The following is a 24,168-nucleotide window of genomic DNA, read 5'->3' as shown; positions in this document are numbered from 1 at the left end:
CTGCCTGCTTCTAGACTAGAGTGTCACTGTCAGCTGTGTAAGATTAATTTGTAAATATATTATTGACAATTCTTGTTAAGTGTACTTTGCATTTGTTAGCTTTTAAAGGATCAGTTGTGAAACAGATTAATATATTTTTGTTTGAATGAAGCAGGAAGAGTGAACACGGAGCAGCTGGTGGAACTGACTCGACTGATATTTAAATTCCCAGAGGTGGAACAAATTCTTCTTAAAGCCCAGCATGATACTGCATCTCTCAAGCAAGATCCCAAGGGTGCCCTTTTTCAGTTTCTCAAGGTAAAGAAAAAAGTTTCACTCAGCTGTTTCCATGTAATGTTTCTCCTTCACTAGGGCCATCATACAGTCAGAGTTTCAATGGAAGAAATGTCATTGTGTAAACCTGTATTGTACATTCATTAAGTCTGGGGTATCCCAATGATCTAAAGTTAAGGACCGTTCTTGATGGATCCTGTGGTCAAGTTTATCCTGTCCACCAATCAGCATTCAGTGTCTAAGTTGGTGCTCTCAGGAGCTTTGTGCCTATGACAATGCACATCACAGTGTCACATGTCAGTTACATAACTACACTAATCCACCTCACCTGCCAGCTCTATTTTGCAACCTTCATTCATCTCTTGATTCTTATTATTACTGATTAAAAAAAGTCTACATGTTTATTTTCCCCTTTGGATTATTTTGTTTTTGTGTGCAGAACTCCAGATGACCAACATATATGGTGTGATCTGGTCAAGCCCTTGTAGAGGAACGTCTGCTTCAGAAGTGGTCCTCCTGTCCTGTTCCTACAGATGTCTTAACCTTGTTCATTGGTATTGATGACTCAGCCCTGTCTTCCACTTTACCTTATGCCCTGGCTGCTGTCTAAAAGGAGTTTGTCTTACACAGTTTAGGTGCATTCCATCCCTGATGGATCAGTCATAACATACTGATCCCAGGGAATAGTCTGTGTAGCTACCAGGCCATGGTTCTGGGATACTCTAGGCCAGGATCCTTTCTTATCAGGTTTGTCCTCAGGCTGAGCTGGTTCACATGGTCCAGGTTGAAGGAAATTCACCAGATCCTCCATCACTAGACCTCAGAGTTCAAGGACTAGACTTAAGTAGATCTTTGAAGCCTGGTGAGGTAAAGAAATGCAGGTACAGGAATGCACTTTTTGGGAACATGGCCTCATACTAGCTGTGGACTATGCATTTGACATCTCATGTCTTTCTACTGCTTTTGTCTGCCAGGGAGTCTCACAATGATATTTCCTTGTCCCTCAACCTACATTATACTCCCATTGCATGTGTGACCCCATGGCAGCCATTGTATGAACTTGTCCTGAAGTTGAAGAAGGATTCCTTCCTACTCAGGTTTCCATGAGGAGTCTGATGACCCAGACACCATTATTTCTGAGACTGTTAAAGACAGTGACTCCTCCATACTCTGCAACTCCACCCCAAATTTCCCTTATGACCCCCCTTGCATTTGTGGATTAGGCTAATAGCCCTCATTCATTCTCCCAAGTAATATCTGAATCGAATATTTGAGGAAGAAAGAGTAGATGCTTGGGTGATGCACCCTATGAAGCCAAACATCAAGGTTATTGTAGATAGTCTGAGTGCCCGTAGATTCTCTTTCTGAGGCCTCCTAGAAGGCAGGCATTTTCTGTAACACCCCCCCCAGCCAAGTGGAGTGAGCCTTCATAGGATCATAGGAGGTTACTAAGCTAATGACCCTAGTGTCCTTACAAGCCTAGCCAGGGTTTACCCTTATTTCCATGATAAGCACCTATCACCCCTGTCCAAGAGGGACATGGGTGGAATCCCTGGGGTGAATTTACAGTTACCCATCCAATCATCCAGATTGCGTTTGAAGAGGGCCAATGAGTTACTTTGCTTGACATAAAGCGGGAGTCTGTTCCAAAGGTGTGGTAACCTCTGAGAGACAAATCTGTCCCTCCAACAGGTTCTATTGATGTCAGATACCAGGTTAAGGCCATTAGAATGAGTAACCCCTGTACCATTTGACTTACAGATATGCAACATCTCCAATAAAGCTGAGTCAAAGATTGCCTTATATGCAAAGCAGAGATCGCCTCTTGAGTAGTCTGTGTGAAAAAGAATAAAGTGACAGTGATTTCAGACGATCCTCATAGGACAGATGCTGAAGATCTTGAATTTTCCTTGTGGAGAACCTTTGTGGTCTCTCCAGTTGCTTGGAAAGGTACATACCAAAAGGCATCCTCTGACTGAATCTTCTGTGGTCTTCCTAGACCAGCGTAAGACCTGGAGACCACAGCACTTTGGCAGTTTTCTGCCAGATAAGGAATCTAAATCAAAGGGAACAGTCATTTAACAGTTTTTACTCGTGTGTCATGTTTGTCATGTTGGGGCTTAGAGCCCCCATCGCTTGATTTTACCTGTCAAAATTCTAACACTTTTTTTTTTCAGCTGCTTTTTGCCTCGTAATTGTCAGCCATTAAGCCTCCCTCCCCCCCAGTAAGACTCTGGCCTTCCATCCCCCATATTAAGGATTTACCTAGCTTAGTACAGGCGTAAGCCATCCAGAAAGGCTCTTATCCAGGTTACAGTAAGTTTTTTTTTTTTGTTTTTTTTTTTGTCCCTGCTGAATCTGTGCCATTAGAGTGTCTTGCTGGTGGCACACCCCCTCTTCCTGACCTATGTAATTCTGGCACCCACCCCCTCTAGACTTGGGCCCTATGGTGTCGATTGCAGCTTGTCCCTGAGCTAGGAGCTACATAGTCCCACCCCCCACAACTGTTTTGTTCATCTGTGACACATGTTTTTGGGTATTTCAAGTGTGGCCGTAACCCACTCTTCCTGGTGGCTGACATGGGAACCACAGGGTGGACATCCTACTTGCACCCATGAAAATGTCCAGATCAGGCACTTCCTGGTTGCAGACCTCCACTTACATGGGAACAGACACAGCCAGAACCACCATCTCTCACCCTCCTCCTAGGATGGGTGAGCCAAAAGACTGCTCATTTCCCATCTTTCCCTGAGGCGTTTTTTCTAGTGTCCGAGCTGCTACTTAAACTTGTGCCATCCGGGTTACATTCAAGGGTTTATCCATCTATCTCTCTCTCTCTCTGTCTCTGGCACAGAGCTGAATGTCCAAGTTTCAGTCTGTGCAAGTGAATCAGGCACTGAGAATCTTCCTTTCTTCTCTGAGTTTTCAGTAAAGAGGAAGTGGTTTAAGGTCTGCTTACAGCTTCGAGAGTTGGCTTCTGTATAGCCACCTGTAACTTTGCACTTGTACTTTGGATAGTGTCTCAGGTTCAGTCATGGCCTGAGCAGGATGGCTTGGCTTAAAACTATCCTCCCTTTAGGAGACACTCAGTATTCCCTTCATGGATGCCACTTTCAAGGAATAATTTCACTTCAACCAACCTTTTCTAGTCATGATGGATGATCTCTTTAAGATTACTGTTGTGGAGGACTTTTAATTATTTATTTTCCTTTTAAACTTGGACAGCAGGATTGGGTCAGTTGCTTCCCTTTCCTGCACCCAACTGGTCCATTCATTTATTTGTGGAGGGTGAGAACCAGGCTTGACCAGTCCAGCCAAGAGCCCTCCATCCTATTCATTCCCTGATCAGTAAGCCTTATTATTAGCCCATTATCTTTTCTTTTGTGGAGATGTGCCAGGAAGTGAGACAGTTTGCAGGTACTACAGACTGTCCTAAACCAACTGCAGTGGCTAGTGTGCTACAAAGTTGACTTTTTCCAGGAAGCACATATCTAATGCACGTTAAGGTTCCTGGCCAAACATTGCATCACTTGCAGAGGTTGCACATCAGGCTCCATGCTATGGGTGATGCACATGCAGTACTGTAGGCTTTGCCAATGCGGCATGCCAGGGGGCAACACTCTCATTGGATGGGTAAGCCAGCATCAGCTACTACTCACTCACATCTTCCTACACTCAGTTCCTCTAGTGCTTGTGCTGCTAGTTGGACATGGCTCATCTGTGGCACAGTAAGGGCTTTATCCATCAACTCCAAGGAGCCAAACTGTCAAAGTAAAGGACTTTAATGAGTGTCCTTTGACCATGTCCATTTCCTGGTGCCTAAGAAAAATAGTCTCTCCTTACAGAAAGACTACCGCTCTGAAGCATCGCTCAGTGTAGCTGCTACTTGGTCAGCTAAATCAGCCAGGATGGCACCCAGCCAGCCTAGGAGTCATAGACCTAGCTAGGGGCTGTCCATAGCCATGGGGGCTACAGTTCTTTGAGTTTGCCCTTAACTTGGAGTGTCATCCTATAAGACTAGTGGATTCTGGATGTAGTCCCAGTCAGTCACATCTTAGAGCTTTCAAGTTCTCCTCCAGGTAGAACTCTAACAAGAAACCAAGCTCTCTCTGCACAGCTCTTAGATCCAGACTTCTAGAATATTTTGAGTCTGTGAAGCGGTAGCCTGACCAACAGCTGCTAGGCACCCCCTCCAGTTTATCCTGCCTCTGCTGCTGGTACCTCGGCAGGTCACCTTGATGTGGTAGGAAGAGTAGTGGGTCTATCATCATATGTTGGTACTACATCCTATGCAAGGCCACCTTTGTAGAGAGGGAAAGGGAAGTGAATACAACCCTGTGGAAGGTGGAGAGGAGTCAGGTCACTCCAGTATCTTATATGCCCCTTGTGCCAGTGCTGTTCTGTTAAGCCCTTCCCCATCTGACATCAAAGGGAGCAGGAAATGGCACTGCAAGAATCTTTCTCCAGTCTACATGATGGCATGTCTCTTATGCTAGCTGCTCCCAACACAGTCCTCTCTGTGACTGCCCAGCTGTTATCTCTGTTGACCCTCCCATACCTTGGTTATATATCCCCCCACACATCCCTGCATTCTCCTCCTGAGGAGAGAAGAGTAGGCTGAGTCTTGTCATTTTTTCTCCTTTCCCATGTCAACCCTAGCAGAAGCTTGAACTGCTATCATATTCAGGTTGCCTGTGTTACAATCTTTCTTTGCAAGTGGAACACTAGCTAGGCCTAGACATTAATTCTCTAAAGGGCTATAAATGCTACCCCCCCCCCCCGAATGAGGCCAGGGGATTCTGTTTCTGCCTGTTCATCTTGTTCAAGAAGGGAAGAACAATTTTTGCCTCATACTGGACACCAGCAGCTTCATTAAGATCATCCTGTAAGTCAGGTTCTGGATGGTGACTTTTGGGAAAGGCTGCGCGGAGTTGGGGCCCTGCTGGATAGTGTTGCTGGACATGATGGATACCTTCTGTACATCATTGTCTGGGATCCTCGCATTTGACCTCTGTAATGGCTGAAGTCTTGCAGGACAGTGCTCTCCATATATTATACTACCTTTATGACTGGCTTCTAGTCGTGATCCTAAAACTGCCTGATAACATCCATTGAGTAGCATTCACTTGGTTCCAACTATGGAGATGACCCTAAAGTAGGAGTCTTTCTCTCTGCTTCCATTTCATGGTGTAGCATTTATGTTCATGAAGCTGTGCTGTGATTTAACTTGTTTAGACTTAACTTCAGCAGCTGATAGGGTCATACACAAATCAATGATCAATAAATTAAAGCGACAAGGTATTGAAGTACTCTTGATAAGATGAATAGCTGCATGGCTTACCAATAGGATGTGGCAAGTATCATACAGCAATTGGACAGGTGAAGTTCTAGGTTACAGTCAGGTTGTCCCTCAAAGTTCTGTCCTAGGCCCATACTTGTTTAGATTGTATCTTTCAGATCTGTCTTTTTCATCCATTCTACTGTCTGTATCCAGATGACTTGAAAATGGATACACTGATTACATGCGTTACAGATAGGGCATGTTTGAAAAAGAACTTAACAAAATTGACCATTTGGGCACAGGCGAATAAAATGCTGATTAATGCATCAAAAACTAACATATGAGATTTGGTAGACAGAGACTGAAAGGTAAATATTTAGTACAGAACACAGTTACTGAAATTGCTGATTCATTTAAGGACCTGAGTATATGGGTAGATCTGGCTTTGAGGTTTTTCTAATCATATCAACCAAATTGTTAATGCTAGCTACAGAACTGTAGGTTGCATCAAAAGATTTATAAAGTCTAGGAAATCAGAAATGATGAAATAATTTTTATTTACATTAGACCCAATCATGAGTGTGGAATAACAATATGAAAACCTTTTTAAGAAAACAAGCATGAGTAAACTGGAAGGAGTACAACAGAAATATACCAAGAGCATCCATGGATGTGAAAATTTAAATTACTATGAAAGACCAAAATATCTGAACATGTACAATGTCTCATGCAGGCATTTAAGAGGAGACCTTATTCAGGTGTATAGGGCATTTAAAGACTACCTGTGAGTGTTTGGGTATATCAAAAAGTAACAAAGAATCATCAGACAACCTACGTAGAAGATTGTATAGGAATGCAAGGTGTACTAATTGGTTCTCTGAGGGAGTAGCTGATGCATGGAATAGATGACCAGATTACATTAAAGCAAGCACTAGTTTAGGTATTTTTAAGAACAACCTGGGTACTTATTAAGGGAATACCTGTTTAGTATATTGGCACTCTAGAAGGGCATTAATACTTGTGCCTGAAATATTTATATATATGTATTGCTGCCCACAGAAATCTCAGGAAATCGCAATTTTTGGTTGCTTGGATGAAGATACAATAAAAGCACCATGCTCAGCCCTCCTGCAGACCTGCACCCTTTGGACTTAATGGCTACCACAGTTTTGCAAATGGATTTGCAGTGAAAAGTAATATGTCAGTTGTGAATCCACTCCCTGGTATCATACCTCTGTTATTGGCCCTTAAAGTTACCCTCAATCTCTGTGTAGGCCTCCTGTTACTTTAGTAAAACTTGTCACATGTTCTGATGACAGATGCTTCGTTGGCTAGGGTGAGTCCACCTTACCTCCTTCACAGTTCAGGAAATGTTTTTTTCCCTTGAAGATGGGCTGACATCAGACAGAGGTGGAGCAGCTATCTTCTTTCTTAGCCTTGAATGCCATGGAGAAAGAATATTTATGGGATCCATCCTTATCTGGTCCAGCAACCAGTCAAGTCCATCATGTGATACCTGAACAAGCAAGGAGGAATAAGGTTGTACCCAGTGTGTATGGAGGCAGTGCAAGTTGTAGGTCTAGCTGAGGTGTCACTCTCAGTTGTGGTTTCAGGTACTCCAGAGACTGATATTTCTGCCACCTTCAAAAATGCAGTGCTCTACATGTGGAAGTTGCACTTCATATATTTTTGGAAGATTGGTCCACTGAAGTTACAGTCAGACAAAACAAACTGCTTGAAGCTTCAGCGTGATGAAAAAAAAAGTGTATTGTGCAGGAGAGCAAGCCCCCCCCCTCCCCATTATTATATAAACTAATGACATGGTTGAATATACATAGAGGGAAAAAATCCCAAACATTTAGAAGCACTGCTGGCGCACTGCCACCGATTTCCTGTGAGTAAAGCAACTGTGCAGTCCAGCATCAGGGAACAGAAACTGACAAGTTTAAATTCATCCTGTTTACATGGGATGAAGTATAAACAGACGGCTTGGTACAGCGTGAAAGGAGTTTTGCTGTGAGTGTATTCTGCAACATATGACAAAGGCAGATTAGTGTTTGCCTTTGCAACATTCTTTTTGGTTCCATACCTTGTTTTAAATTTTATAGAAGAAAAACAAAACTTAAATTTCATCACCCACACTGATGGCCAAGAAAGGTTTAGTCTCTAACCCCTGTGTCTCTGAAACTGCAAGTATCCCCACATACATAATGCCAAACCATTTTGCTTCAAAACCTGGACCTAATGAGCTCACAATCCTTCTGCAAGACAGACATTTACTCAATTTAGCTAAAGAATACCTGTCCCAGTCAGTTGTGCATCTTGTTGGCCCATGTCATTCCCCAGTTAAGGAACGTGTCACCTGTTTCTGCTGGCTTTCTGTTTGTGGAAGAAAGGATTGAGGCCCTGCACAAGCTGATTAAGCACTTTTGTTATTTGCCATCTAGTGGATCACTGCCTTTTAGAAAATGTTTACGTCAAAGACCAGTCCACTAGAACTTGCCTCTTTTTCAGGCATCTGTACCACAGTCACTTTATCTTATCTGAACATATTAGTAAATCATAAAAGTGTCCTCTGAGAGTCTAGACTCAAACTTCCTTAGATAGTTATGTACTTTTCTCGCTCAGCTGTCTTTCTCCTTTCACCTTGGATATATTGCTTGACATTCAGCACATTTGTGTACCCTCAAATGAGGGTCCCTAGTATTAAGTATAGTAGATAAGTCTTACTGCATCAGTTGATCTACCAGGAGATCTTCCTTGCTGGGTCACAGGTACCATCCTTCTGCCCCCACCCCCCCACCCCCCATGTTTGGATGTCCCTTTAATTTAGTGTCAGTTGTTAAGAGTTCCCTGTATGTCAGGCAGATAGTAGCCTATGTTCTACTTGTCAGCAGTGTAGATCTTGTTTTTTGTTGATTTGCAGCAGTTATACATCAGTGCTCTGTTGTGGATCCTGCACTGGCTGACCATTTCTGCTAGCCCTGTGATGAAGATCCTTCTCCTTTCTTTTTGAGCCCCACTTAATCTGGGTCCTGCTTATTTGAAAGAGCTCTTGGTTCCCTGAGCTCTTGGTCCTTGTGTTATGGCCTGGTCCTTCAGGTCATTATCAGTGGTGTTGCTAGTTGTTTCAAAGATCTACTTAGAATGCCCTGATGGACTGAGTTTGCAAAACTCATGAATCAGCTGCCTTCCCTGATATGGTTATGATTTGGTTATGTTTTGGTAGACTAAGTTTGCAAACCTTTGGAATCTGCTACCTTCCTGAAGGCTTCAGTTCCACACACCCAAATCAGGGAAGTTCCTGAAGTACTACCTTTTTAAATCCCTCATTGTGAGCCATTTCTAGTTTTAGTATTTTGCATATTCTAGTTTCACCATGTTTATTTATTTTAATTGTATCCTAGACAAGAGTACTAAATGTAGCTTAATTGTATAGTGTCCTTGGTTTGCTTAAGGATCTTCATGCTCTAAATAAACAGTGTGTTTTTTCATTTGGTGAGCTAATGCGGTGGGTTAAGAGACTAGGTGTGGTCTTATAGGGTGAAGTGTGACATCAGGTTGTGCACCAGCATAGATTGAGCTTGTCCCCAAGTGTGGAAGTTTCTGAGGAAAAACGTGCTGAATTGGAATGTAAAATAAGACAGTCACATTCATGTGTCACACGTATATGCTCCCCGCACATGGGGTAGGGCATAAAGGTAATGACTGGATGTATCATCCTCAGAACTTCTTTGCCACCAGTCTGAATTCCATCTTTGATCTTCAGTCTGAACACTCATTTGTCTGCTGATAACCAAGCCACTTTCAGATAAGTGCCCCATTGTTTTTTTGTTTTTCTTGTCACTGTTTTGACTTGGTCTGTTTATTGGTTTCATGTCAAGAAGAAAGGAGAAATCCCAGTATGGGAGACAGATTCTGCATAAAGATTGTCACGAGCTGTGTTTATTTTGCTTAGGTGCTTCCCACGACCATACATCTTGTACGATTTGCCATCCTTTCATCCCTAAGACATTGTATAGTCTACTTTCTTCCTTAACTATTTATCTAGAAAACCAATGACAGTTTGGATTTGTCAAAGGGAGATCATGCCTGTTAAACTTGGTGGACAACTTCGAGACGGTCACCAAGGCCCTGGACGAGTGGAAATCTGTGCATGCAGCCTACCTGGACTTAGCCAAGGCATTTGACACTATCCCCCACTCAGGCATCATTAACAAACTTTCCCATCTAGGCATCGACCCTGTATCGTTAGATGGATTGCTAACTGGCTCACTGATGGAACTCATATAGTCAAAACAGGGGAATCCACCTCCAACAGCAAACCTATAACCAGTGGTGTTCCACAGGGATCAGTCCTGCGACCTCTACTGTTTGGAAATCTATTTCTCCAAAGTACAGGCAAAAACCTAAGGTCTGTGGCTGATAAAGTTTGCTGATGACTGCAATAATCTCCAAATGATGTCATCATCCTGCAAAAGAGGGTCTTACACAAACAAATGATTGGTGCCAAAGTCACGGCCTTAAGCTCAATGCAAAAAAATGTAATCTGATGTTGTAAATCTTCATTCATTCCTTACTGATAGGACTTCGGTTCCGTCCTCAGAACCGACATGGCCGGTACCAAGCTCATGCCAGCCAAAAACTCTCAGCTAAGTCCTACCCACAATACCCCTCTCATAGTCTCTTCAGATCTCATTTGCCGCGTTCCTCGTCAGACGTGCCAAGCCTTTCTCACAGGCTAGTGTTTTTGTGGTTTATTGACTATAATTACTTTTCCTTTAGTCAGTTTTCTCCAAGGTTATCTCTTTTGTCTTTAAATTCTATACCTTCTTACTAAACCCTACCCTCTACCTTTGGTAGTTCTTTTCGTACCATCGTTGGTACTATATCCCTCTCCCCTACCTTTGGTAGGCCCCTTCCCTTACCACTTTTTGCTATTTCTTAGTACCATTGTTGGCACTCCTTCCTTCTGTCTGTTATAAAAAAAAAAATAAACTCTTCTACTTTACTATAACTTGTTGCTGTTGTTTTTTCGTAGTTATAGTTGTAACTGAGGACTATAGTGTTAGTGTGGTGTTTCATGATGTCTGATAAAGCAAAACTAGGTTTCAAGCAGTGTGATAAGTGCGGGTGTAAGATGTCCAACTCAGACGGTCACACCTGGTGTGTTTATTGTTTGGGTGTTGACCATATTAACATGTCTTGTGATATTTGCTCTGGTTTCAGCAACCGTACATTAGCTGAATGCAAGAACAAACTCATTTTGAGGGGTATGTTGAAAACACCCTTCTCGGAGGCGCTCTCTGGGACGGAGGTCTCACCACCTCCTGAACACAAGGATGTTAAAAAACATAAAGAAAAATGGAGTCACTCGGTGCCGACATTTCCATACTCTTCGAAACTGAGTCGACACCAGACTTCTCCCGCGCCGTCAGCTCAGACAGCTTCACTAGCGGGGTCTCTGTCTTCTCCTTCGGTGCTGACCTTGATCATGACGCAGGCTTCTACTCCTGTACCACCATCATTACCATCCCCGGCCACTGTACCAATGACTTACATGGCTCCACCTATGATGACACCTGTGGTTCCAGAGATTGAGCACCTTGCCAGAACAAGGTACTCCCCATCTTATGACCCTTTTCTGGGGCAGCTATTCAACCCGTTTATTGAAAGACCAGAATCTCCGTCAGCAGCTTCCTTCAGATCCACCAGGAGTCTTTCTGAACAAGATGTAGTGAGGGTTATGGACCAGCTTTTGGCAGCTAGAGGCTTACCGACCCTGACTAGGTCTTCCCTCCCTCTTGAAACGGAAGCTTTCCTGGCATATTCACCTGTTTATCCTCCTCCGACCTCATCCCAGGTTTCTGAGATTTCAGTACTGATGTCCATCCCAGTGCACTCTGTCTCGGCTCAGACAGTGGAGGCTTCCCTGTCTGCACCGATAATGCTTGGTGCCACGGCTCCTTCGGAACTGGTGCACCCTCGGAGCAGTGATTGGGCTGTCAGCACTGTGACACCTATTTCGGTGCCGATTTTTTTCTATGGCACCATCTACGGTTCTGGCTCTCCCAGCAGCTACCAGTCCTGTCGGAGCTCCTCACCTGGAGGTGGGCTCATCGGGGCGAGGTGTGACCCACTGGGGAGCCACCCCCGGAAGAAACTTTTCAAGAGGAAGCATTTCGATTTCCCTGAGGAATCCATCACCGAAGAAACCAATTACGATGAGGGAGAAGGGTTCCCACAGTCTCCCCTGGATGACATCTCATTTGGAGAAATTCTTGAGATCCTCAAGCAGAGGGGAGACTGGAAATCCTCCAACGTTTTTTCGGAGGATTTGGTGTTCTTGCAGGCTTACCATGCTCGACCATCTATTTCCTGGGTGACCCCACCTGCAGATGAACTCATTAGGCTTATTGTGCAGCATCCCTGGAAGGCTCTGGACAGCATAGAACCTGTCCCCTGGAGGCCCGATAAAATTTTGTCCACACCTGAAGACCAACTTAACTGGTCCAAACAGCTAGTAGTAGATTCCATGGTCATGGCAGCAGCCACTAAGAGGGAACTGGCAGAAGATAGTTCCACTGTTGATCCCCCGAACAGGGAGTCTCGGGCTTTGGACAGACTGGGGAAGCAGACCTTTGATTCAGTGACCTTTGCCATTCGGTTGCTGAATTAACTGGCACACTTTACTCGCCTCCAAAGAGACCTAATTTCAGACATGTCTGCCTCTTTGGCGGGGGTACTGCCTGAGGAGGTGCCTGATACTGTTGCCTCCCAGCTAGCTACCATAGAATCCATCTCGAACTCCTCGAAGTGCTTGATTTTTCACACTACCGAGGGGGCAGCTCGAGCAGCCACATCAGGCATCGTCATGACACTGCATGCTTGGATGCGTTTGTGTGACTTCACGGACCCTTTCAAATTCCTTTGTCAATGCTCCCATTGATGAATATTCCCTCTCTGGTCCAAAAGTAAGAGACACACTATCACGCAGTGAGAAAGATGGAAAGACCTTCTCTGCCATGGGCATACATTTTTCCACCCCCCCCCCCCCCCAGTGACACTTGTGATGAGCATTCCCCCAGTGGCAGAGGGGGCAACTCATCCGGAAGGTGTCCCTTTCAGGGTAGAGGGGGTCTGCGCAACCAGGGCACTAGGGATTAGTTCTCTGGCTTGACCCTTCCAGCGCTTCTGAGCAGCGGCCCGATTGCCTTCCTTTGGAAACAGTCGGGGGATGATTCTCTCTGCACCTACAAGCCTGGCAACTCATAACAATGGATTCATGGGTGCAGAGAATAATATCCAGAGGCTATCATATCCCATTTGATCTCACTCCAAGACCCGTAAAAAGAATCCCAGACGTTCCACCCGGTCAGAGGGAGGCTACAGCCTTGGAAATCAAAAAACTGCTAAGAAAAAGTCATACAACCAGTTCCAACAGACCAAATAGGATCCGGTTTTTACTCAAGGTTCTTTTTAGTGCCAAAAAAAGACAGGGGACTAGAGACCAATCCTGGATCTCAGCCTACTAAACAAATTCATCAAACCTCAAAATTCCAGATGATCATGGTGCAGTCCATTCTCCCCTTTCTGGGGAAGGACAACTGGATGTGCTCTATGGACCTTCAGAATGCGTATTACCACATAAAGATGGAGAAACGTTCTTGGACATTTCTTCGCTTCCAGCTGGGAGCCAGTCACTACCAGTTCAGGGTACTGCCCTTTGGTCTCTCGACAGCCCCCAGAGTGTTTACCAAATGTATGGCAGTCGTAGTAGCTCATCCCCGACTACAAGGATTCCAGGTGTTTCCATATCTAGACAATTGGCTCCTCACTGCCACGACCAGTAACCTTCTCATTCTCAATCTCTCTTACACTCAAGGCCCTGCTCTTCGCCTAGGTATCGCGATCAATATGGAAAAATCAAACATGTCTCCAACAAGAACACTGGAATTCATTGGAACGATCTTCGACACAATGTTTTGTCAAGCTTCCCTTCCTCCTCACAGGCTTTCAAAAATAAGAAATCAGTTTCAAGTTCTCCTTCCACCGACATTTGTACCAGCGCGTGCCTAGTACTACAACTATTAGGCTCTATGGCACCAACCATTACCTTAGTACCCCTGGCGTGGTTGCACATGAGACTATTACAGTGGCTCCTTTCATCACAATGGCCAATCTTAACCCACCCACTCGACCACATGATACGCCTTACAAACCTTTGCAAGGAAGAAATGCTGTGGTGGATGAAGCCAGAAACAAATCTTTGGTATTGACCATTCTGTCTTCCCCAGCCCAAGGCCACGGTGATCATAGACACTTCCCTGCTAGGGTGGAGGGGGCATTTCCAGGGAAGGACAGTCCAAGGCACTTGGTCCCCTATAGAGACCAATTTGCACATACATGTCCTGGAATTGAGGGCAGTTCTCTTAGTGTTGCAAGCATTCCACACATCCCTTCCTTCCGGGACTATTGCAATACAATCAGACAACATTTCAGTCATCTGGTGCATCAATTAACAAGGCAGAACCAGGTCTTACCCCATATGTCAGGAAGCCATGAGAACATGGCATTGGGCGATGGCTTCCAACCGCTTTCTCATAGCGATGCACATTCCCGGGAGCTCCAGTCTCATTGCAGACAATCTGAGCAGGAACATATTGATGCCTCACGAGTGGTCCCTCGACCCGATTATAGCTGCTCAAATCTTCCATCGCTGGGGCAGGCCTTGCTCCGACCTGGTTGCTTCACCCCTAAACAACAAATGCAGAAGCTACTTTGCCCTGATCCCCCCTCATCCCCCTGGGGAGTCACCGAGGGATGCTCTGATGCACGATTGGCCCCAGGTCTACTGTACGTCTTTACCCCGCTTCCCCTCATCCCAAAATTTCTACATAAAGCTCAAAGGTTGAGAAGCAAGTGATCCTCATTGTCCCTTATTGGCCCCCATCAAGTCTGGAATACACCTCCAACAGCAGACCTATAACCAGTGGTGTTCCACAGGGATCAGTCCTGTGACCTCTACTGTTTGGAAATTTATTTCTCCAAAGTACAAGCAAAAACTAAAGGTCTGTGACTGACAAAGTTTCTAATGACTGCAAACTGGAAGTGGTCATAGAATCTCCAAATGATGTCAACATACTGCAAAATGATTGGTGCCAAACTCATGGCCTTAAACTCATTGCAAAAAAATGTATTATCATTCCTTTCAGTAAAAGCGATGCTTCTGCTAACTATCACATCAATAGCAACACCTTAAGTACACACTTAGTGGTGAGAGACCTGGGCACACAGGTTGACAGCAACCTTACCTTTGACCCACCATCTCCACAGTAGTAAGAAGGGCATTCTACATTACTCATCTCATAAATAATGTCATTGCCTCCAGTAAAAGAAGTTACCTCCCTGTACTCTTCCCTCATAAGGCTAATAATTGAGTATAATACCTCTTTTGGTATGTACCTTTCTAAGCATCTGCAGCAACTGGAGAAACTACAAAGGTTCCTCACAAGGAAAATTCAAGGTCTTCACCATATGTCTTATGGGGATCATCTAAAATCACTGTCACTTTATTCTGTTTCATACAGACTACTCAGAGGTGATATCTGCCTTGCATGGAAGGCCATCTCTGACCCTGTGTTATTGGAAATGGTTCATATCCGAAAGTCAAATGGTACACGGGTTACTCGCTCTAAAGACCTTAACCAGGTATGTGACACTAATAAAATCTGCTGGAGGGACAAATTTGTCTTCCAGAGGTTAACCACACCTTTGGAACAGACATCCACTTGTCATGTCAAACAGAGCACCTCATTGGCCCTCTTCAAATGCAATCTAAACGATTGGATGAGTGACCGTAAATTCACCCCGGGGGTTCCACCTATGTCCCTCTTGGACAGGGGCAATAGGTGCTGCTCATTGAAATAAGGGTAAGAACTTGGCTAGGCTTGTAAGGGCCCTAGGGCCATTAGCCTAGTAACTTCCTGTGATCCTATGACTTAAGCTCTTGGCTAGTGGCAGTATGGAAGGATCTTTCCAGCCCAAGGGTCAGCCATCTGCAAAGAAGAAGACCAACAAAGCTTAGTCGGATTCTTCAGCTGTGCTACTCCTGCTAGATGTCTCTCTTGATGCTCGTAAATGCCCAGAGGACTGTCCAATTTCCTTGTCTGATTCCTCTGCCTTGACCTCTTTGGAGGCCGGCATGGATCTGGCTTCATGTACATCCATGGAGGCCTTGCAGATGTCCACTTCAGATGTTAAGGGGAACCATGGCTGCTGATTACCAAAGGGCCTAGGGGTGTTCCTCAGATTTTAGTAAGAGAGGAGATGCCAACTACAATAATTGAATGATGTCAGGGATCAGAGCCTCCTAAGACTTTTAAGGCTGACATCCCCTTAAAAAAGAAGCCAAAAAACAAGCATAATTCTCTTGCTCCTAATGATCCTCAGAGTGAATGGTAAAACTTCACTCGACCTGTGTAATGCCCTCTTGGCTATAAAGCCTCCACAGGGAGTGTCTGTTCCTGTCCCCTACTTGGTCTTCTACCCCTTTTAAGAGGCCTAGGAAGCAAGATTCCTCTGATGATGATGCAGAGTCTGATGAAGAATCTCTGACTTGTTCTTGTGAGATTCTTTCTCCCCTAGATTATGGTTCTGAGGAAGAAGAGTCATCAGTCCTGACTCTCCTTTTGAGGAGATTTCTTTTGATGATACTATTTCCTGAATGATGGAATTTTTTAAATGGGATCATGCTCAGGTGTCTGATGATCTGAAGTGGTACTATGAGCTTCTGCAAATGAAGTCTCCTATGCCCTCTGCTGTTCCTCCTTTTCTTGCTGCCTTGCTGAATGCCTTTTCCACTGATTCCCATCCCACTGCCCCCAAAATCCTGATTGGTTTTATAAAGTGCCTGATGAGTGCAAATTTCTTTATAAGTGCCCCCCTGCTGACCTGGTGTCAGTTGCCTCTGATAAGCCTTCTAAACTATTGCCTTCTACAAAGTTGCTTCCTTATGGCATGGACAGCAGAACTACAGAGAGGCTGGCTAAGAAAGTGCATACATTTGCTATGCTGGCCTTTAGAGTTGTGAACTATCGGACACATATGACCAGATATGTTTTGGCTCTTCTCTTCCAGGCCTGTCAGGTTATTTCAGATCTTCCTGATTCTGAGGGGAAGCCCTCAGCTCTTTCCTTACTAGGGACGTCATCTTAGGTTGCTCTCCATTCCGTTAAATGCAGCTATGATGCAGCTGATGGTTCATGTAGGGCTGCTGCTTTTGTTTCTCTATTAAGGTGATATTCCTGGTTCCGAGTTCAGCCTTTGCCCGATGATATGAAAGCTAAATTGACAGATGCTCCTCTGGATGATAAAGATTTGTTTGCGGCTGCTAATGCTAAGTTATTTAAGTCCCTGCAAGAAAAGGGTAAGGTTTTGAAGGATTTGAAATATATTTTTGTTTCACGAGTTCCCATATTTCAAAGGAATTACCCTAACAAGCCTGCTTTTGATCGTAGACAGTCTAGCCTTTCCCCCCAAGGCAAAAAGGGTGGTAGAAGGGTTCCTCCTACTAAGGCTACCCAAACTCCTTCTACCCAGAAACCTCCTTTTCCTGACAAACCAGGTGCTGCCTATCCTTGCCCTGCTCTTCTCAGTCACGTTCATCTTTCTCTGCGCTGTCCCTGTCCCTTCATTTTTGGTTAAAGGTCACGCAAGACTCCAGGGTTCTTCCCATAATTCACCAGGGGTATTTCATTGTTTGGAAATGCCCCCCCCCCATTTTATCACTCAAGTTATCACTCTAGCAATATCCATAAATTTAGTAGCACAACACTATATTATGCACTCTCGTATACAGAGACGGCACATTATAATAATATCTGCCCACAATTGTTCAAGAACTACATAACAGACCAATTCAGTACTAAACACATATGCTATGATTCCTACTCCAAAAAAACACAATACTTTCTCACACTCATCACCAAACTCCAGCATCTGTATCACCATTTTAACACCAGGCTCACCATAAGTGGGGACATCCACCACAACCCAGGCCCAAATCCACCCTGTCCAACACAAACTGCTCCAGCACAAATGTCAGAATGTAACTACCCCACTATCTTCATCCCTGGGCAAATCAATGACAGCAACAAAACCAACCAACTTTTAATGCTAAATATTAATATTAGAAGTATCAGAAATAAAATACCTGAACTCCAGGCCACAATAGCACACTACTCCCCAGACATAGTTGCTTTAACAGAAACCTGGCTAAATAAAAACATAGCTAACTCAGAAGTTCTCCCTGCCGGCTACAATATCATTAGACAAGACAGATCACTTTGTAAAGGGGGTGGAATTGCCTTACTGTATAAGTCCAACTTAACTGTACGTCAGTTACCAGACTCCTACCCCTCCCCCAATAATTAGGACATACTTATCTCACAACTTCAACTTCACCCTAAAAAGGTCATCACCACAATTGTGATCTATATTCCACCTGGTAATACACCTGCTAGCCTTGAAGATTTCTTATCCTGGTGTTCTTCCACTTACTCACAAGAAACCCTCATTCTGGGGGATTTCAACCTAGATTGGTTCACCTGTATATCAGGACCACCAAGTAATCTAATAAATCTCCATGGCTACTAGCAGCTAGTCCAAAATCCAACTAGATGTGATAAAAAATCTAAAAGGGAATCCATCCTTGACCGAGTCCAAACTAACAAACCCACATTTTACCCCCACACAGGCAGTCTTCCAGACACCTTAAGTGACCACAACATAATATACCTTATACGTGGTAGAACAAGCATATGCAAAACCACTAACTACAAATCCACTAGAAACACAAAACATTTCTCTCCTGAGGTCTTCAATACTTTACTCTATAACTGTGACTGGACCCCCCTAAAAACCCTCCCACTTGACCAGGCTGTAGCATATTTCAACAAAACATCTCTACAACTCCTAGGCACTGTCGCTCCATTGTGCAAAATCAAGTTTAGAACCTCTACAAACCCCTGGCTCAGTAAAGAAACCAAACAAATCCTCAAGTCCAGAGACACTGCCTGGCTTCACTGTCAAAAAAACGAAGAAACACAAAGCCTAAATAAGTACCAAGAACTGCGTAACCGTGCAAAAAAATGCATTAGGCTGGACAAAAAAATCCTACTACATGACATTACAAACCAAACACAACCCCCAAAAATTTTGGAAAATTGTAAACCAGCTACTAAAACCCACCCAAAAGGCTACCCCAAAACCAACCACCCTTGACACTAAAGTTCCCATCGAAACACAATTCAACTCCCACTTTGTGAACTCAATTCTATTCTTAGTATCACAGGACAGTTCCAACCTCACTATGCCCCCCAACACAAATAATACTAGTATAAGCTTTACCCTCTAAACAGTTTCCACCATTTCAATCAAAAGCATGCTTTCCAAACTAAAAACCTCATCTACAGCAGCTGACCTACTCCCCAGCTATTTCTTGAAACTCACAGCAGATGCTATTGCTATCCCAATCTCCACTCTCATAAACAGATCAATTGTTACTGTGTGCCCAAACTCTGGAAAATATCCTGTATTGCACCCATACATAAAGGCTGGACCTCCACTGAAATTAATAACTACAGACCCATTGCTTTACTCTTCCCCCCCGGCCATAATCCTAGAGAAATGCATCCATACCCAGGTGCTAAAATATGTCCTAGACAGCAACATCTTGTCACCTACTCAACATGGTTTCAGACCTGCCCATAGTACCAATACAGCCCTCCTCTGCTTTACAGACACAGTAAACAGTCTCAAAAACGAAGGCCTGCAGGTGTCCAAAGCATTTGACACAGTCTCGCACCAAATCCTGGTAAACAAACTAAACCAATATCACATATCAAATTCCACTCTTACCTGGTTCCAAAGCTACTTAACTGACACGTACCAAGCTGTGAAATGGGAAAATTCTCTCTCTCCTTAGCTGCCCATAACTATAGGAATCCCACAGGGTTCTATCTTAGGACCACTACTATTCACAATCTTCACAAATGACCTCCACACAGCATGAAGCTATCATTCAGTATGCAGATGATACTACCTTAATCTGTGCTGCACAAAACATTCCCACTCTCCTGCAAACAATTCAACTAGCATTCTCTGATGTTGAAAACTACCTTACCAAAGCCCAACTTATCCTCAATCCAAAGAAAACTCAGTTTATGATTATAACCAGTTCTAACAAAAACACTGATAACAGTCTATTCACTATATACTCCACAAATGCTACTCCAGTCGCTCCAGTGGCACAGGCTAAGCTATTGGGAATAACCATAGACTCCCACCTAAAATTTGATAGTCATCTCAAATTAACTATTAAAAAAGTACATGCCAAACTGGGATCACTCTACCATATCAAACCATTTCTTACAAACAACACAAAATCAGCCATTGCTTGCTCCCAACTTCTATCCACCGTACTCTATGCATCTCCCATTCTGACTAATCTCAACAAAACTGAACTAAGCAAAATGGAAGCCTGCTGTAACAGAATTGCCCGCTTTGCTGCAAATTGCTCATATAGAACTCATCACTGTACTGCTTTGAGACGCCTCCACAGGCTTGAACTGCCCAACCTCCTAACCTACAGTCAGATCTGCCTCTGCCATTCTATCTATTACTTCCCCAATAAGTGTCCTGCCCTCAAAAACCTAGTACAGCATCACTCACCCAAAAGGCCTCTTAGATCATCAAGCAAACTACTACTCGAAGTCACCAACAGCTACAATAGTTTTGGAGACACACTATATAGTAGTTCATTGGCTAAAAAAATAGAAATCTGTCCCCACTAGCATACAAAACACATCGTCCAAAGCCTCCTTTAAAAACCTCATTAGGCAACATCTCAAGCAAAGTTGGCAGTGCCATGACTGCACCCCAGGCTAGTGAACGGTACACATACTAAACCTAGAGTACTTGATAATAGTTTTCACTCTTACTCTCAAACACTGGCTAATCTACAATGTATGTACTGTACCTGTGTACTATGTATGTATTCTACCTATGTTCCAAATTTCAGCTGTACACCAGAAATCTATTAATTACCTTTATTTTTAAATTAATTTTTTCTTGTTTGTTCTCTCCACTGTAACTGTTGATGTGCAGCATACCACTGTAAAAACATGTCTGTTGTAATTTGTGTGTATACATGTCTAAATATCTAAATGTACCTGTAATTTTTTTTATGTGGAGCTTTTCTACCCAGACCTCTGCTGAAAAAGGGCCTTTTCGGCTCAGTCAGACGGTTAACAAATGTAAAATAAATAAAATAAAGATTTGGGACATTCCTCAGCCTCCTGAGGAACAACTGCCCTTTTTTTCCAGAGGTACTTTATGGTCTGTTGGCTCAAGGAACTATTCAAGACGTTCCAGCTCCTCAGAGGAAGAAGGTGTTTTACACCAGAATGTTCCTGGTCCCCAGAAAAGAAGGCACCTGGAGACCAATTCTGGAACTCTCACAGCTAAACACCTTTTTGAAGGTTCCTTCCTTTCGGATGCTGTCCCTTCAAACCTCGTTTCCTCTGCTGCTTTCTAAGGCTTTCCTAGTTTCCCTACATCTCAGGGATGCTTATCTTCATATTCTTATTCATCCCTTTTTCAGGAAGTTTTCACGTTTTTTTGTTGCTTCCTGACATTTTTAGTTCTCTGCTTTGCCCTTTGACCTGTATACTGCCCAAGGGTCTTCACCAAATGCATTGCTCATGTGATTGCTTTCTCTTCTCCAGAGATTTTAATTCAGTATCTACACTTTGCTATTTGTCTTCTGCAAAGCAAATCATTCCCGACTCCTCCTCAGGATCATGTTTTTTCTAGGGTGCAGGCTTCAGACCGTTCCAATGCTAGCGTCTCTGCCTCCTCCTCCCAGGGTGTTAACTCTGATTGCTTTCTTTCAGTCCCTTCTTCCTCTGTTACCAACAGGGAGTTTTTGAGGGTGCTGGGTTACACAGCTTCCACCATTCCCGTGCTTCCTCTGGCCAAGCTTCATATGAGAAAGCTCTAGTGGTTTCTAAAGTCAGTTTTGGTTCAACATTCTCATCCTTTAGATTTTTTAGTATCTTTTCCTCCGTGTCTCAAGCTGGAACTTTACTGGTGGATTCAGCAATTATCCCTCAGCCCAGGGCTGCCTTTTCAACCTCCAGTCCCCTCTCAGGATCTCTTCACACATGCCTCAGATGTGGGATGGGTGACCTTCTTTGGTCCTCTGAAAGTGCAGGGCCTTTGGTCTCTTCGACAAAAGAAAGACCACATCAGTGTCAGAGATGAGCTCTTTTTCTGGCTCTTCAGGCCTTTCATTCTCTTTTCTTTCCAGGGCCCCTCAGATTTCTCACAGACAATACCACAGTCATATGGTATATCAACAAGGAAGGGGGAACAAGGTCTTACGTCCTGTGCAAACTAGCTCTTCAGGTTTGGGATCTAGCAGTCCAGTATCAGGTGACTCTTCAGGAAGTTTATATTACCTCAGATCAGAACATAGTGGCAGATTCTCTGATCAGGTCCATAACACGTTCTCATGAGTGGATGCTTCACAAGGATGTGTGTTTCTGGATATAGCCCACAAATGAGATACTCTTCAAGTAGGTCTATTTGCCTGTCCTCTGAACAGACAACTTCCTCTCTCTTGCACCAGAGTCCCATTTCCTCTGGCCAGGAAAGTGGATGCCCTCTCTTTCTTGGAAGGGGTTGTTTCTTTATGCCTTTCCTCCCCTTCCTCTCATTCTGAAAGTCCTGTTCAAGATAAAAACAGGATGCTCCCAAGATCTTGCTGGGGACTTCTTTTTGGCCCAGACAGCATTGGTTCCCTCTTCTTCTGCATTTACCCAAGGGCAGTGATCACAAGTTACCTCATAGGGCGGACCTACTCACACAAGACAAGGGATTTATTACCCATCCCCACCTGGCCAATCTTCAACTGGCATTGTGGGTGATAGGGCTTTGATCCCTTTTAGACAGCTTTTTTCAGAGGACATGCTTCAGGTCCTGCAGGAGGCCAGGAAACACACTACAAGAAAATCTTATTTGAATAAATGGAAGAGATGTTCTGTCTGGTGTGTTTCTCATAACCTGAATCCACTTACTGTGGATGTTCCTTTGGTTCTCTCTTATTTGTGTGAATTGCTAAATGCAATTACATTTTCTTCTTTTAAAGGCTACCTGTCAGCTCCTTTTGCTTGTCTGCCTTTGACTCCCCCTTTGACTTCTAGATTTGAGACCAAACAGTTTCTTAAAGATGTCCTTCACATTAGACCTCCCAGGAAGACTGTTCCTCCTTCCTGGGACCTTAAATTTTGTTTTAGAAAAGTTGACGCAGTCTCCTTTTGAGCCTGCGGCTTCAGCTTCCTGACAGCATTGTTCTTGGAAGACTGCAGACAGGTGTCTGAGCTGCAAGCCCTTATGGCTATCCCTCCTTTTTTTGGTTTTCATAAGGACAGGGTGTCTCTGTACTAATCCTTCTTTTATGCCCAAGGTGGTTAATGAGTTGTCTCTTAATCAGTCTATTCATTTGCCCACTTTTTTTTAATTTCTCCACAGTCAGCTAGTGAGAAGGTTCTTTACACCTTGGATTTGCATAGACAGCCCAGATATTATTTGGATAAAACTAAAGCCAATCATAAATATGAGCAGCTTTTTGTTTCCTTTCATCATAGGTCTTTAGGTTTGAATGTTTCCAAGCAATTCATTTCGTCTTGGGTAGCTAATGTCATTTCTGTTAGTTATTCCTTTCTTGGGAAGAGCCTTCCTTCTTCTGTAAAGACTCATTCTACTGGAGCTGTAGCCTCTTCTGGTGTGTTTTTCAAGGGTTTGGATACTAATTCCATTCCTGAGGCAGCTACCTAGACTTCTGTGCATACTTTTACCAAGCGCTATAATTTGGATATGATTTCTAGGGCCAGAGCTGGTTTTGCCAGGGCCATTCTTCATGGCTTTCGGGAGGGCTCTGCTTGCCCTTCCTCCCACTCTTTTTCTTGAGCTATTGTATTCTCCCTGTTTTAAAGAATACTGCAACAGTGATATGGAAGAACATAGTACAGTTGTGTAAAATCTTACCATAACAGTAGATGTCGTACAGTTGTGTAAAATCTTACCGTAACAGTAGATGTCCTCTTCACTGTTGCAGTATTCACTTCCTCCCTCCTTCCCCGATCCCTTTTCCTTCTGGATGTACTTGTTACCCACTAATATCCTTAGACTGCCATTCCTAATAGGGCTTTTCAGTTCTGAGGATGGTACATCCGGACACCACCTTTATGCCTTACTCTGTGTACAGGGAGCATACGTGTGATATACAGTGTACCCATTAAGGCTTTGGTGTACTGGCCAGACGTTGAGCTGCCCTAAGCAGGGGATACCTATTGTAAAGAATAGTGCAGCAGTGAGGAGAACTATATCTTTTGTTATGAAAAGGTTTTACACAACTGTACTTTCTGTGATCGTGGGCCAAGATGGAATGTTTGGTACTTATAACGCCTTTATCAATTCTACCTAACAGGTAAAGGAATTGTGAGTAAAATATGAAAACTTGCAGTTCGGAAGCATAGAAGAAGGTTGTT

The 24,168-nt window shown here is 43.8% G+C and overlaps 1 protein-coding gene across 1 annotated transcript in view; it reads left to right on the top strand.

Annotated features, from left to right (window-relative positions):
* MMS22L (MMS22 like, DNA repair protein) overlaps positions 1–24,168 on the top strand; it is a gene marked incomplete in the record, with an annotated part of 1,809,169 nt that overhangs the window by 1,393,181 nt on the left and 391,820 nt on the right. Inside the window, 1 exon segment of the mRNA XM_044065731.1 lies at positions 152–297. Within this exon segment, the coding sequence (XP_043921666.1) occupies positions 152–297 (146 nt within the window).

The sequence above is a fragment of the Protopterus annectens genome, chromosome 1.part0 (genome assembly GCF_019279795.1).
Source record: "Protopterus annectens isolate FY-2018-M chromosome 1.part0, PAN1.0, whole genome shotgun sequence".
Lineage (NCBI taxonomy): Eukaryota > Metazoa > Chordata > Ceratodontiformes > Protopteridae > Protopterus > Protopterus annectens.
The sequence above is the reverse complement of the archived record's forward strand: the minus strand, read 5'-3'. Positions and strand labels throughout refer to the sequence as shown.